The sequence below is a fragment of the Petromyzon marinus genome, chromosome 17 (genome assembly GCF_048934315.1).
Source record: "Petromyzon marinus isolate PM22_M1 ecotype Great Lakes invasive population chromosome 17, UKy_Petmar_22M1.pri1.0, whole genome shotgun sequence".
NCBI lineage: Eukaryota > Metazoa > Chordata > Hyperoartia > Petromyzontiformes > Petromyzontidae > Petromyzon > Petromyzon marinus.
Window position 1 is genome coordinate 14,229,507 of NC_133683.1, and position 14,781 is coordinate 14,244,287.

The following is a 14,781-nucleotide window of genomic DNA, read 5'->3' on the forward strand; positions in this document are numbered from 1 at the left end:
TTATTGTTGCTGCCCAGCCCCATACCACATTAACACAGGCACTTAAAACATGGTAAAAGCCCAATCCCGCCGGCAGGTATGACTACACACACAGCAGGATCACCGCTGAGAACCCCCCAGCGATTCAATCTGTTCTCACTATTCGAGGTTGCGATTTAATTTATCCCTGCCTCATTTTTGTTTTTTATTGCAATTATTTTGCATCTCGTTCATTTGTTAACCTAAAGATGACATTCGAACACAGCTGCACAATTAGTAAAGATTGGCTTCAAATACGTACAATACATGTCGATATTAATCGACGGATAATTGATCCGTCGACACGCGCCTAGGCACCCACCATGATGGCCGACATGTTACGGCCGGCCTGGCAGAGCACGCGGGCCAGCTTCATGGCAGCAGCAAGCGGCAGCCCATACACGCTGGTGGGGATGCCTCGCCCAGCCTTGCCCCCATCATCGCCCCCTCCCTCATCCAAGGACCCCCCCACGACCCCCACCGGGCCCCCCGTGGGCTGCCAGGCCGTGGGCAGGAACTCCGACACGAGCGACTCCACTAGGCGGGGGCACTCCACGATCTGTCGGCAGAAACAAGACACCGCCGCGCCCTTCAAGCAAGCAAACGACCATCGCCCAAAACGGACCGCTGGGCGGCAGGGTGGCACAGTGGCAACACTCGTGTGCCTCACAGGAAAAAGTGTCTGGTTTCAATTACTGTCTGGGGTTCCTTTCTGTGTGGAGTTTGTACATTCTCCCCCTGTCCTGCATGGGTTTCCTCCAGGTTCCCCGGTTACCTCTCATGGTTAATAGAACATGTAACTGTAAGTGATATTTACCAAATATCCAATGCCAAAACATTACCTGCAAATTAGTCAATTGGGATTACACATAGCAACACTGTCCCCTCCTGTGAAAACTTGGCAGGACCCTTCTGTAAAAAAGGTCTTGACACTTAGTGAGGCCTTCCTGGGTAAACGAGCATAATAATACAATAATACCCAACCAGGAAAACAACCATCTCCTGAAATGCAATGTGTTACTCTCTATGTGTTAATGTGTCAGGGCTGTCAACAGGTGAGCACTGGCTCAGACTCAATTGAACAAGAAACCATGCTGAATTTGAGAGTAAGCATGACTTAGTGTGATGAGGCATAATTCATCTGCACCAAACATAATAAGTAGAATAAATAGAGCTGTCGATGTAGAGTAGAAACTCAAAAATCCGAAGCGGGGAGGCGATAATATTTTCTGGACCTGGGAAACACACTCCCAATAGCAGCCACACTGTATATGTGTGTTTTGGCTATGGGAGAAAATCCACGCAGAAGAGTGGGAGAATATACAAATTCCACGCAGAAAGGTTACCCGAGTTGGAAATCGAACCCAGATCCTTTTTTGCTGCGAGACAAAGAGTGTTACCACTGGGCCGCCAGTCTGCCACCCAAAATAAACGAAGGCTAACAAAGTGGGTTATCAGACCGCCATCTCGAATCGCTACGGGGCCCACCTGGCTTGCAGCGTGCGCGGAATGGCGTGCGATGCGCGTGAGGATGTGCAGCACCGCTAGCACGACGGCCGGCACCGGCCGCACCACCTCCACGATGTAGCGCAGGCGCCGCAGCATCCCGGTCTTGAGCAGGCCCTGCCGCACAGGAGAAACCGCGGTGTGCATGCTGCCACGCCCGACGCAGAGCGGAAAGATTCAATCGCACCAACTTATGGCAGCTCTTCACGTGTTGTGTGCATGTACAGGCCTGGCCAAGCTACGGCTGGGTGTGGGACACCCCACGCCATGCCGATTTTGACCGTGCTTCTTCAGGCTGGTCAGGGTGGGTTTATGAAGGCAGCCAGTCTTAGATGTGAGGACATAGAAGTGCAGTACATATTCTTTGGGTCTTTAAGTGCAGTACAACTATGCATTTTGCGACTGGATTGACAGTGGCAGCTTCTCGGCAACCTTTTGGCAAAGTAACAGCTACATTAACAAATACACCAGCGGCTTGCCAACTTTGTCTGGATTCTGCCTCCTCTGACAAACTAATCAGGCCCTATGTCGCCAGAATGCCATGATGTCATTCATTTATCCAGGAAAGCTCGAGTCTGAAGACTCTTTGTCAGAATGATACATTGGGATCTTTGCCAATTCATATTTCATGATTTTAGCGTTGTAAACCTAAGGGTCACCATTTGTGCTCTCCCCGAGAACACTTTTCAATTTTTCCTTCCAAGTCTCTACCTTGGCTCCAATTAAAAACCAAATAATGCCATGAGTGTTTGTTATGGTCCAGGTAAACTACACCACATTGCAATATGTGTTAAACAATAACTGTTTAAGAATGCTAACCCAATTGTGAATTGGTAATTCTCGTCTCAGGCATGCACACACAACACGTGTAAACAACACACAAGCCAATCGTTACCTTAATGATGTCATGCCTGGCCACAAGGGGATCTGGCTTCTTCTCATCCTTGGCTTTTCTCTTTACACTCTCTTCACCTTCTTCTGCGGATTTTGCTTCACCATCACTATCTTCATCTTCGTCGCCATCAGCATCTTCCTCCTCTTCCGTCGGAGCAAGGGGAAATGACGAAGAGCCCTGATACCAGCTGAAAACCTGATCCAGCGCCTCCTATGGGAGGCAGTGAGGTTGCACACTTGTCACAAGTTTTGTCTGACATTTTGGTCATTTAAAAATGTATGCGATTAGGATGCAGAGGGGTGGCCCACAGGTCACAGTGCTTAGCTCTGCTGAGATCCTGGGTACAGCCTGGTGACATATGACCATACCAAGATACCATCATATTAAGCATGCTTCTTTGTGGACCGGTTGATTGTCATGCGACGATCGTTACTCTCAGTAACAGGTGTCCGCAAGATTGTGGGAAGTGGTCCGCAAAACTGTTGCAGTTATGATGGTTTTCACCAAACACAGTACGCTTTAGCTCATGGTGGTTCGCAAAAATGTGTTAAGGGTTTTCAGTGATCTGCAGGTCCAGAGGTTGGGAACCAGTGACCTTGGGAGCTCTCTGGAGCTTTCTCTATTTCCAGCAGTGGCGTGAGCAAGCAATTGCAGGGCTGCACCCAGGGGTCTGTAAAGCATCCAATGGTCACTGGAGAGGAGCAGACCTCCTCCGCTGGGCATGAGAGCAGCGCCTGCAGGGAAAGCACCGCGGCAGCGATCACCCCCTCGGCCGAGTCGTCCAGGGCGTAGCGCAGCAGGAACACGAGGCCGGCGTCCATCAGCGTGCGCAGCAGGCTCACACGCAGCTCCCCCGCAAACTCGCCCTGCCTGGCCTGCATCGCCAACCCGCAATCAGCGCAATCAGCGCAATCAGCGCCAAAAGAAGATGACATCGGCCAGGGTGAGAAACGCATGCCCAATAGCGAGAAAGCATAGAGATCAAGCACGCTTGGGACTTCTGGTCGCAGCCACCGTGGGATCTTTAACTTGGGTTTGCATCATGCCTTCCAACGTGTCAGTTACGTTTTAATGTCGTATTATTATTATTATTCCACTTGTCTCAAGAATCAATTTTAGAAGTGCCCTGACACGTTTTTGCATTCGAACCCAACAAATGCTGTGTAATCCCAATTCAGGAATTTGCGAGTAATTGTTAAAATTTGGAAAACGCAGGCACAATGGCCCACCCTTCCTAAAATGACATCACAGGAGCCTTAACGTCTACTATGAAGCAGATGACACAGATTTTTCACGGCATGTATAACCGCAGCATTAGCTAGGACGGCCTCCTGGATTTAAACCTTGGACCTCTGTATGAAGTATTTCTCATTCAATACGATTTGGATTTATAAAGCGAATAGATACAATAGCACCTGAAAAAGCCATAAAGATAGGGGGCACGTGCACGTGAAGGGGACTCGTGGGTGGGGGGGCGGGTGCGGCTCATGTTGTTACTACTGCACTCTTTGCAACCCCAATTACAATGCTGTCATCTATCAAATTCTCCGGATTATAAAACACCCCGGAGAGTACCAAGTGCCCCCAAACTTGTGCCAAACGTAAAATAAAGTTGTACAAACCTGGTCTCACACACACACACAAAACAACCAACAGATTATAAGACGCACCCACAAAAATACATGGAAAAAAGTCCGTCTCACAGTCCGGAGAACACAGTGGATATGACGACAAAAACGTCAGTGTGTCTCGCTTTCTATCGACGAGCGAAATTGTTCTTGCACAATGGCAAAGGCAGAGCACGGAAGCTCGGCCCAGACGCCCTCAACACGCCGCGCCCATGCAGGAGGCGAGGGCCGCCGGGAGTGGGCTCACCCGCATGAGGATGCGGGCGAGGAGCTGAAGCGCCAGCGTGCGCTGCTGGATCACCTGACTCCGGCACAGGTGGAAGAGCTCCTCCAGGGAGTAGCCGGCTCGCTGCCACGAACAAAAGCCACAGACACGGCCAAACATAGAGTAACGCTTGGCAATAACACCACAGAGCGGATAACACAGGGACTGGGGTGGAATCTATAAACACCAGAATGTTGCTGCTTGAGTAAAGAGGCTGCGTGATTTTGATTTTTCTATCTACGTGACTTTACTGAAAGATCCAAAGAGTACAGAGGCTGTCTTCATTGGCTCTGGAATTTTGAAAACTGTGCGTTGCTTTCAAGCGTAGAGCCTTGAGGATTATTCTTTGTTTTTTTTTGTAAAGTCACGGAGAAATAAGAAATAATAAAATTACATAATAGCGCACGACGTTTCGATTGCAACACAAGCAATCATCATCAGGTACAGAAGAGCTAAATTTACGAGAGAGAGGAGACACATAACCGCAGATATATATACAGACACAGATACAACAGAGGATACAGAGAGAGATAGATGGGGGGAGCACACTAAATTAGACAAGGTTTAGCAAAATTTGGAAACAATATAATGCAACACAGACGGTCGGTCAAAACACAATTAACGCATGGGCTGGTTGATTACGCTATTTCAAATATTGCTAAATTGCAAGTTAAGTGTGAAATTTAAATATACAGACCGCATACACATATATAGACATCCAAGCAGAGAGAGTTAGCACAGAGACACATGGAGAGAGGCAAGCACACAGTAATCTCTGTGTCAAGGTTTTAAATAGACAGAGAAGGCGGGGCTGAGATGCAAAGAATAATTCCTGCAGTCACGAAAGCTCCAAATTCAAGTTTCAACCACCTCTTCGGGGAGGTATGAAATCTGTCTTTGTGTTCTCTGCTGGTGTGTCTACCTTTGTGTCTTGACTTAAGTTTGTGTCTCTGTGGTGTCTCTGCCTGTGTTTGTGCCTTGGTGTTACAGTCTCTGCCTGTGTTTGTGCCTTGGTGTTACAGTCTCCGCGCCGCACCTTGCTGCATGCTCCATGCTAATTTGTGTCCCATTGCATTGTAACAGCCCTTCTCTCTGTCATGAGGAAGGGCCATCACCCAAAACATTACCTATTATGTTTTTATCCTTTTAGGGCCACAGTATGATTGATGAACATGTTGGGTTTCTATAATATAGTGGACAATTTCCTTGAACTTAAGTCCCTTTCATTTGCTCAAGGTCAAACGTTTCTCTTCCCAAACGAGCACACGGAAACACTCATCTCCACTGGCAGCCTTGAGCCTGTGGCGGAAATTCAACTTTCGTCTAACAAGGATTTGTCTGTGCAAAGGACAGCCAGAGCTGATTATTTCACCCAGTAACATTTAAAAATGAGATGAAAGCAACAACTTTGACAATAGAATGTTTAAGAATTGATTATTGGGTTAGGTCACATAATGATCAGAACAAATTTGTGAATTTTGCTTTGAGAATTGTCATTCAACATACCGGTGAGCTGGCACAATAATAACTGGCGAATTTCATGCTTGTACACCACGTGACAAGTAATTCATTTGGTTGCGTCGGGTAGCGGGGGTTCTTAACAACACAAATTTGGTCAGGTAATTATGTGGCTTAATCCAAAAATAAATTAGAAATCGTAACGTCGATTTGCGTGTTGATAACACACCTACGTGTTAAGTTGATTATGAAATGTTGGCCATATTGCCGAAACCTGCTTCTTGATTGATGGACAAGTGATGAGCGTAGTTCACAATCAAGATTACAGACCGAATAGTCAGGGGACGGGGCCGGTACCTCGGGCTCGGCGCCATGATGATGCAGGCCGAGGTATGAGGGCACGTCCGAGTCCGGGGGAACCAGCTGGCCATGGAAGTCAAAGCGAGCCTGCATCTCCTACAAAACAGACAGATGGTCAGTCACCTCCTCATCACTCTTCTATCGCTACTACCACGGCTGCTGTTCCTAGTGAACTTCGCTATTTAATTCCTCGACCCATATTGAGGATCCAGTCTACACAACCGATGACAGCGACTTAAAAAAAATACCCCGATTCAGCATATAGAGGAGTGCTTGAACCACAATCTTCCCTGTTGATTTAAGGAAATTAACGCATAGAATCCATTAAGTGCAGCAGGCAACAACAAATTAATGCCACAGATTCGGCCACTAGCCAACCAGTATTGTCTGGTACTTAAAGAAGGCAATGTGCAATCCCAGCTAGAAAGGGATCACGCCAAGTAGCCACATCCTGGCGAGTTATTGGCGCATTAAATAATGCACAAGGGGGCAGCAGTGCAGAGCTCTTCGCGGTCACGTCCGCTCCCAACTGGGTCCCCCCGTTTTATTTAATATTCTGGTGCTGGCACAAGCGCGCAGGCTCCGAACAACGCAGTGCTTAGCTCACTTAGCCGCTTCATTTCCATTCTGTTCACACAGCCGATACGGAGGTTTCACAGATCTACAATGTATCCACATGCAACGCACATGTAGCATGACTGCTGCATAAAAAAATAGATAACATGTTTGCTTGTGCATGTTTCAAAAATGCATAAACATGTTTACGTGCATTCTTAAATAAAAAAAATTAGTAAACGAATAGGAGTAATTTTCACATGTTGGGCTCTGCAAATGGTGAGAGATTAAATGTAACTTTGTCCAGCGTATTAAACCGCCATTCGTTTAATACTTCACAATTTCTCTATCAATAAATCGTGCATTCTACCACCGTCTCATCAACAAACGCTTTATTTTAAGTTGCAATGTATTACCGACTTATTCATCATTCCATACTTCATACACTAACAATGCTGGAGGATATTATCCGAGCAGCTATTTCATGCACGACTGCAAAAAACGTTTCTAAATTCGGAGCGGCCTCATTCGCTCCCGAGATTTGGGCTTAATGTGTGTGGGGAGTGACAATTATTTTCTTTGACTTTGTGTCATTCCTCTCAAGTAAACAGGATTTGTTTTATCGCACTCATGTCATAAGGAGAGCACTGCAAGACAATTCCCGTGAGCCGCACATGCCAACACATCTCATTTTAGCCTCTTTCATACAAACAGAAAAAAAATCCTAAAAATTGCAGGATTATTAACAGATCGCTGCTTTTTTTAAAGAACAATCAACGCTTCTGGCAATTTTTTACTCTTTTCTGGCCACAAAACTGCACCACATTTTTTCATATTGGAAAAAAAAGTGTGTCCCAGTGGCCCCAGGTGATCACGTGTGAAAATGCCTTTGTGGATCAATTAATAATGTTGCTCTCCAAGCGAGGTTGGAAGCATAAATGCAATATTTCAGTCTGTCTCTCTGCAATGCAGGGTCACAATATTCCCTGTAAAGATGATTAATATGAACAAAACGTGCGCATACAGTTGTGTTGCTCTGAGGGACTCGCTGGAGAGAAGACCGGCCATATCGTTCACAGGGTACGTGCCAAAAATCAGGAGACAAAAAGCACCGCACACCTCCCCTCACAATGACGTCATGCACCGTGAGACGTCACCTTATTGCAGGGCTTGAAACGTAACGTCATTGCCATCTGTCTATTCCTGAAAAACGTGGGTTGATAATTGCTGCTAGGGAATGCACTATCCGCGTCACGCCACGAGACAGAATACCCATTCGAAACTCCCGCAGAGCAGCGCGACCCTTTGTGTTTGAGAATGGCCCATGGAAGTGGACATCAGGGCTACATCCAAGGCCTGCTCTGCTCGACATTAGGGGGAGCACTTTCCTACCAGGCGATTACATTGCACCACAAACGTCCCGCAAACCTGTTTGGTCTTGCGTCGCTTCGGAGAGGGCTTGGGAAGTTCACGCATCCACTCCATCTTTTCAGACTCCACCTTGTCCATGTGCATCCACTCCTTCTGGGGCTTGATGGGCAGTCCATCTGAAAGGAGAGCAGTGGGAAGCATAAATGTTATTGAGCTCCCCATCACCACGAGGTCAGGCCACGTTACAATGAGTTATAGAGTTTTATATAAGCCTCTGAAACCATGCTGCAATTACAAAAAAATCCATGATGATTTAAATGACAACCCATGCCGAATTAACGCCAACAATAGGCCCAGTAAATCACGCGAGGCAGTTCCACTTATGTGGGCATTGAACGTGAGCCAAGTATTACGCTATTTGTTTAACAGCGATAACAAAAATATACATATATTATAAATGTAATAAATTACTTTCATAATCGCCACGCTCGTGTGCTATGAATGGTTGGCTCCAAAGGAAAAAGTGACCGCATCAGCACTGTGGCCGCAGTTATATATTTAAACAGCCCAAGGACAAGCGGACGTTGCAAAAAATACGGCGAGCGCCTTCGAGCGCAATGAGCCGTGCAAAAGGCAAAGTGGTCTTGGAAATGCGGGCAGGCTGCCCCGCCATCTGTTCCCTTTCTCCACCGCTTGGGGCACCATAGCCTACGATCGCCCAGCAGAAGCAGCAGCAGCAGGCCGGCTACTCAGGCAGGCAGCCCGCAGAGTACTTCACAAACACCGCCTTCCTCTGTCTACCAGCCTCAGCCCGGCGGTACGGCAAGTGGCTCGCAATTGCAAGGTCACCAGTTCAATCCGGGTTTGGGATTTAACTCAGTCCATCACAACCTTCCGGTGTCGATAAAATGAGTACCATGTTGTGGGGAAGTCGACAACGGTCGGCTTAAAGAGATTGCCCCACCCGCGCACCGCCATTAGCACGTGGAATTTCCACGTACTAACGTTTATAGCTCTGAACTACCGCTGGCACAGAGCTATAAACAGCACATGTACATACTTTATGAACTGGCGGTGTGAACATGTATGTATTTAAGTGTTTGACTGGGTGTGATATTTATGGTGTAAATTAAAACCGAGTAATCGATTTTAAATGTGTGTATACCGTCAATGTGTGTTTTGCTATATGCCAGTCGACACCCACTTGTAAATCTCAAGGTATTTTCCAGGTGAATATTTTAATCTAAAAACATAGATGAGCATGCCTCAATGGTCATTTGAGCAAAATATCACCTTGACTTCCTCCCCAGGTCCGCGCAATGTGGTATAAAGGGAGACACAACCAAGAAAGTCAAAGGCCTGCATCTTCCAGAATTGGAATGTAATGGTGTACCAATCCTCTATCAATTCAAAGAATCATTACAATTCACGCCCAGAATTTTTTAGTAATACCCAAAACTATTTATGACTGCACTGCCGAAAGTAACTGTGTCATGTCCTTTTGTCATTATAGAATCTTCAAATATGCATCTGATAACCTGGCACACACGTCCCAGCTACGAGGCATTGAACAATTAATTCTCCGTCATGATTTAATGGATCGTCACGATTCAAAGCCATGATTAAATCCCGCACCAGATGCTTTACATTGTTATTTTTCTTCACCCATATCTTTCCATAACTTGGCCCTCAAATGTTTTCCCTTTCCTTTACATGGTTTCAGTCGTTTTGAGAAGCAGTGGCATTGACACAATTAATAAATGCCAATCTGTATCCTTAATGTAGGTCTTCAATTGGCTGCAGGGGTCATATGAATTGAAAATAATTTAAATTAATTCACGCACAATTTGCTACATGCAGGGTGATTGCAAAAATAAATCTTAACTAATGAATAAATGCATCGCTAAATGCATTCTAGGTATGTATCTGCATGTTCTGGGCTATTTGCAGTTTGGGTCGAGTCTTCCTTTAAGAACCAGACAACAATAAGCCATGCTAGGGTCTCCGATAGTGCTTTGAAGTGAAGCCTATGCCGAATAGAACAGCCAACCACTCATGAGCCAGGCTGTGCCACTTAGCGAGGCTGCAGTGCATTCCATGGCCTGCACTTTTCAGAGCACTAGAACAGCGGCGAGTGCACTGGACTACGAACTGGGCCACATGAGCTTGAGTCCCGTCCATTGCTAACATTAGTGGTTAGTGATCATCGAATCAGTCTTGTGTACCCCCTTTGCAAACCCGGACTGGCCAGCGTGAAGTACGGTCAAACAACCACCTTGATAGTCACTGCATTTGGAGGCATTCATCCAGCAATGGATTGACAAAGGGCACATATTTCTAACGTACTGTATACAAATGCATATTAATGACGCAAATGCCCAAATATAATACGCAAACATTACGTTTCTGCTGAGCTGTGACTTATCAGCCAAACGCTAATTAACAACAGGGATTAAGGCCAAGTTTATTTTAGCGCAATTGCATTAACGTCAGTGACAAATGTATTCCCAAATGCCTCGAAATATGATGGGGAGAATGTTTTAACCTAAAAATAGCCTCCAACATTGACAACACATTCTGTGTGTCCACCGAAGTGTAAATTACAGCACACAACCACAGCTAATGGAAAATACCGTTGCTAAATAGAATCGCTTGCTTTGCAATATCAATGAAACAAGTAAATGTATACTTCCCATGCTTAGTACTGTACTGTCTTTGTATTGCATGGGCTCGAAATGTGGCTGTAGAGAGCCACCATTGCTTCCGTGGTACCAAATATCCAGTGCCGACTGAATGGATTACAATGCCGGGTGGCAATCGACCACATATCTCTCCACTCAGTTGCCTTCCAATACCAGCGCCTGAGTGCACTGTGTCCTCCAGGGACAACAACGTGCCATCACGTGTGCACAACTCATCCGAAAGCGAGCAGCATCGAAAATATCACAGATCCAAGCTTAAAAAAACAGCTCAGCATGAAGCTGAGCATTGTGTATTATCCCTGTACATTAATACTAGCAACCTCACCTCCTTGGCACTTGTTGAAGATTAAGTTTTTTAATAAATGATGACAATGGAGATTGCTACGTGCTGGTAAACATTCACATACACCCCTTCTTTAAATCCTTTGCTTGATGAGGGCTACACCATGCCCTGTGGGTCATGGAGGGTTATTTTACCATAGTTTACCATGCTAGTCAGTGCGGGTTGGTGAAAGCACAGGAGCATAGACGATGGGGAATATAGTACGGTACAACAATATATTTGCCAAAATGCCCTCTGCCCACAACGTGGCCTCGCAGAAGCCTATGACTGTTTTATGCAGGGTGGTGGCCCATTTAAAAACATTATCCAGACTCAAAGCCTGCTTAGCTTCAAAGATCTGACGAGACCGGGAAAAATCCAGGTGATTTTTGTCATATGCATGTACTAATACCCACACTAATAATACAAAAATGTACCTGGAAATGTCATATTTACACTTCAGGATAACTTCAAAGGAGAGTTACATAAAACATGCCACATCAAAGGACGCACCTCAAAGTGGATGCCATTCCAGTCTATTTCAATGCATCATGGTGTCAAGTTACATTGAAAAAGTCAGTCATTTTCTGCTCTGAGGATTGAGGTAGTGCTTCATCTCCTTTTTACAGCCTGAGTCAGTGGTAAAATTCCATATTCCTGTGACGAGGGCAAGCCCATCAGTAGGACAAAGTGACTTTTTAAAGTGGCAAATATTTTATCGACCCTGGAGAGATAAAGGGCTGAGCCAACCCCCAACTAGGATTTGAACTCACAACCTTCCGACTGTGAACCGCTCGCTCTATCCCTGAGCCACCTTACCACTACATTAGCAGTGGCAGCGTGGATTAGCACAGTTGGCTACGTACGGTGCGAAAGGATTTCAACATACATACATACATTAGCCCACAAAATGTTCAATTGCATGTGACACATTACCACCAATTTTGCATTAGCAACACGCTTTTGTTTTATAAAAGACAACAATTAAAAAAAATACCTAATGTTGATGTTTTATCCTCTTCTTCAGTGTCCATGTCGCTGTCGGTCACAAGGCTCTCACTGGACTCCCCCGTGCCCTTCTCGGTGATTGTGTCAGCGGGCGCTACCTGCATCCGGGCAGCCTTCACATTGTCCCCCGGCTCGACAAACCGCACTCTCTTGGCTTGGTGCCTCCCCGTCGAGTCTCTTCGAGCTGAAGCGTCATCCTTGATCATGACATCAGCACCCCGAGGAGAGATTCCCACGGCCGGCTGGCCCAATCCGGCGTTGAGATGTTGCTCTGTGTCCGCGTCGCTGCTTCCGCACTTCTTTGATCTCAGAAACGCGACCAGTTTGGGATCTGCGAGATGTTGGACCATGGCACAGGTTTTATGGAAGAAAAATAAGGAAAACCGTTAATTGGGACGGTTATGTTTTAAGGGCGCATTATTATTAATTAAATGTTTGCAGGCAATGACATCTTTTTCAAATAAGTAATGCTTAACAATCTTTTTTTTATTATCCAAGATGGCACGCCAGACTTTTCACCAGTATATGTAAAAGAGACCAGATCATCACAATACTTCCATCCCTCCACTGGCTCCCAATCTAACACCAGATCAATTTCAAGATCACCGCCATTCAATATCCTCCATTAGACTCGACCTTGCTTACCACTCTCCTCATCTCATGCTACTCCCCTCCACACACACTCTGCTCCAGCAACCAAAGCTTTCTATCAATAACCCCATTCAACCTTTGCTCAATGGGAGATCACTCTATATCATATGGTGCCCCCATCATCTGGAACTCCCTTCCCCCTGACACCCGTGTTGCTGACTCCCTGCTCCTGTTCAAGTCCAACCTCAAGACCTTTGTCTTCCCCTTGCCTATTACCAGTTGCTTCTATCTACAAAACCATATAAATACCCACTGTTTCTGTCCAGCATCCAGATGTGTGACCGATTGTAGAGGCTGTATAAATCCACAATGTACTGCAATGTATGGCTTATTGTTAAGGGAGGAGACTTCACTGCAAATGCAAAATTTTACTTACGCTCGGTGGAATTGTTTTTGTTCGTGAGAACGCCTGATTTGGGGCTGGATTTGACCTTTGGCGTTAACCTGAAAGGTGATGTGGCTTCATACCGAGAGTGACCCATGTTCAAAAAGTGGATTTTCCCATTCACCCATGTCGTTTCCCAAAATGTAGCAGAGGTTGGAGTTTTGACGGTTTGTTGTGAAGTTCAGCTTTCCTTTTCTGCTCTCTTAGCTACTTGTGAAGGGCATCTACCCTACACCAATGTGGTCACAAGAAAAATATCAACCGTATCATCCTTTGAACTTGAAAAATGTACATACCACAAAAAATTTATTTTGAGCATTTTTTTACTGAGCGCAAATCTCTCTTTATAAATCACACCCAAGTTTTTCTCACGTTCATATCTTGCACCAGCTAGCACTGTAATAGAGAAACCAACTTCGTGAATATGTTACGTTCACCAACCCACACTGGCCAGCGCGTTGGAGAACAGTCAAATAACCGCCATAGAATACTTGGTATGGAGAGGCCTTCATCCAGCAGTAAAGTGACAATAGAGCTGTACACGCACATTCAGTGTTGGGCTTAGTAAGTATTCCAGAGTGCACGGTGTGCGAGAATAACGAGCAGGAAGGCCACCTATCTGAGCCAGCAGCCTGCTGCGTTCCTCGGCGATCTCCTCGCGCGACATGGCCTTGAGCCGCTCCACGTTCTCCTTGTGGATCTTCTCCGCCTCGGCCTCTGCACAGCCCACGGCCAGGCCCGTCCCTGTCACCAGCCCACGGCCACCACCTCCTGACAGCACGTGACCAGCGGCACGACGGTTAAACACACATGAGTAACAGTTCCACGTGTGACCCGTGACACGATATGAATGTGATTTATTTTTTTCCCCCCAAATCTGACCCTGATTGTGGTATCAGGGTCATGTCATAATACTAACAATACATTTGGAACTCTCACCGAGCAGTGCAATCCTTTGTGAGGCCCATAGTTAATTCTAAGCTAGAATTTTGCATAAAACTAAATATAATGACATGTAATTTTCATACCGTCACTGGAAATCAGGCTGAGACCATCAATGCACTGCACTTGAGAAAGCGGCTGACTCAGCGGCGGCTGCCATTATTCAAACACAAGATGTCAGCAGCGCCAGCTTGAGCACCGTGGCAGCCCACAATGGTAGAGGTTAAAGTGGTAGGTCACAATTTAACCCGTGACCTGGGGCACAAAGCTAGAAACATTTCTCCCCCAGTGATTTGCCACAAAACACGGTTATGATGGAAATTATTATTTTTCTTGCCATCTTATGACTATTGCTCCTTATTGTTTTGCGAATAGTTCTGTTCGCTCAATTATCCTAAATGCAACATTGGCCTAACATATGCATATAATTTTCATACAGTGCTCATTATTAGTCTGCTCGCTTACCCAAGAAAGCTTCACTGAGTCTCAAGACTCTTTTTCAGGAGCGTCCTGCCAAGTTTTCCAAGTAGGGCCGACAATTGGGTTGTGTTTCCCAATTAAGTGGTGGAGCTGTAAGACCCTACTCTGCCATCTGTCCAGGTCTATAAGCGGCTCCTTGTAAGCCTGTTCATAGCAATTATAATATTCAGTGACACATCCCATGGACATCCTTAGCAACAATATATCTTGTACCATTGCACGAGACCTTTAAAGG

The 14,781-nt window shown here is 45.9% G+C and overlaps 1 protein-coding gene across 4 annotated transcripts in view; it reads right to left on the reverse strand.

Moving 5' to 3' along the window:
- The window catches only part of RPAP1 (RNA polymerase II associated protein 1), a 32,622-nt gene that overhangs the window by 12,320 nt on the left and 5,521 nt on the right, over positions 1-14,781 (reverse strand). For all 4 annotated transcript variants that reach the window (XM_032956059.2, XM_076067648.1, XM_076067647.1 and 1 more), the window contains 9 exons: positions 13,740-13,895; positions 12,078-12,419; positions 8,114-8,232; positions 6,128-6,226; positions 4,295-4,396; positions 3,127-3,294; positions 2,420-2,629; positions 1,507-1,641; positions 341-577 (listed from right to left, as the gene is read on the reverse strand). In XM_032956059.2, coding sequence (XP_032811950.2) covers positions 341-577; positions 1,507-1,641; positions 2,420-2,629; positions 3,127-3,294; positions 4,295-4,396; positions 6,128-6,226; positions 8,114-8,232; positions 12,078-12,419; positions 13,740-13,895 — 1,568 coding nt within the window. The remainder of the gene's footprint in view (positions 1-340; positions 578-1,506; positions 1,642-2,419; positions 2,630-3,126; positions 3,295-4,294; positions 4,397-6,127; positions 6,227-8,113; positions 8,233-12,077; positions 12,420-13,739; positions 13,896-14,781) is intronic.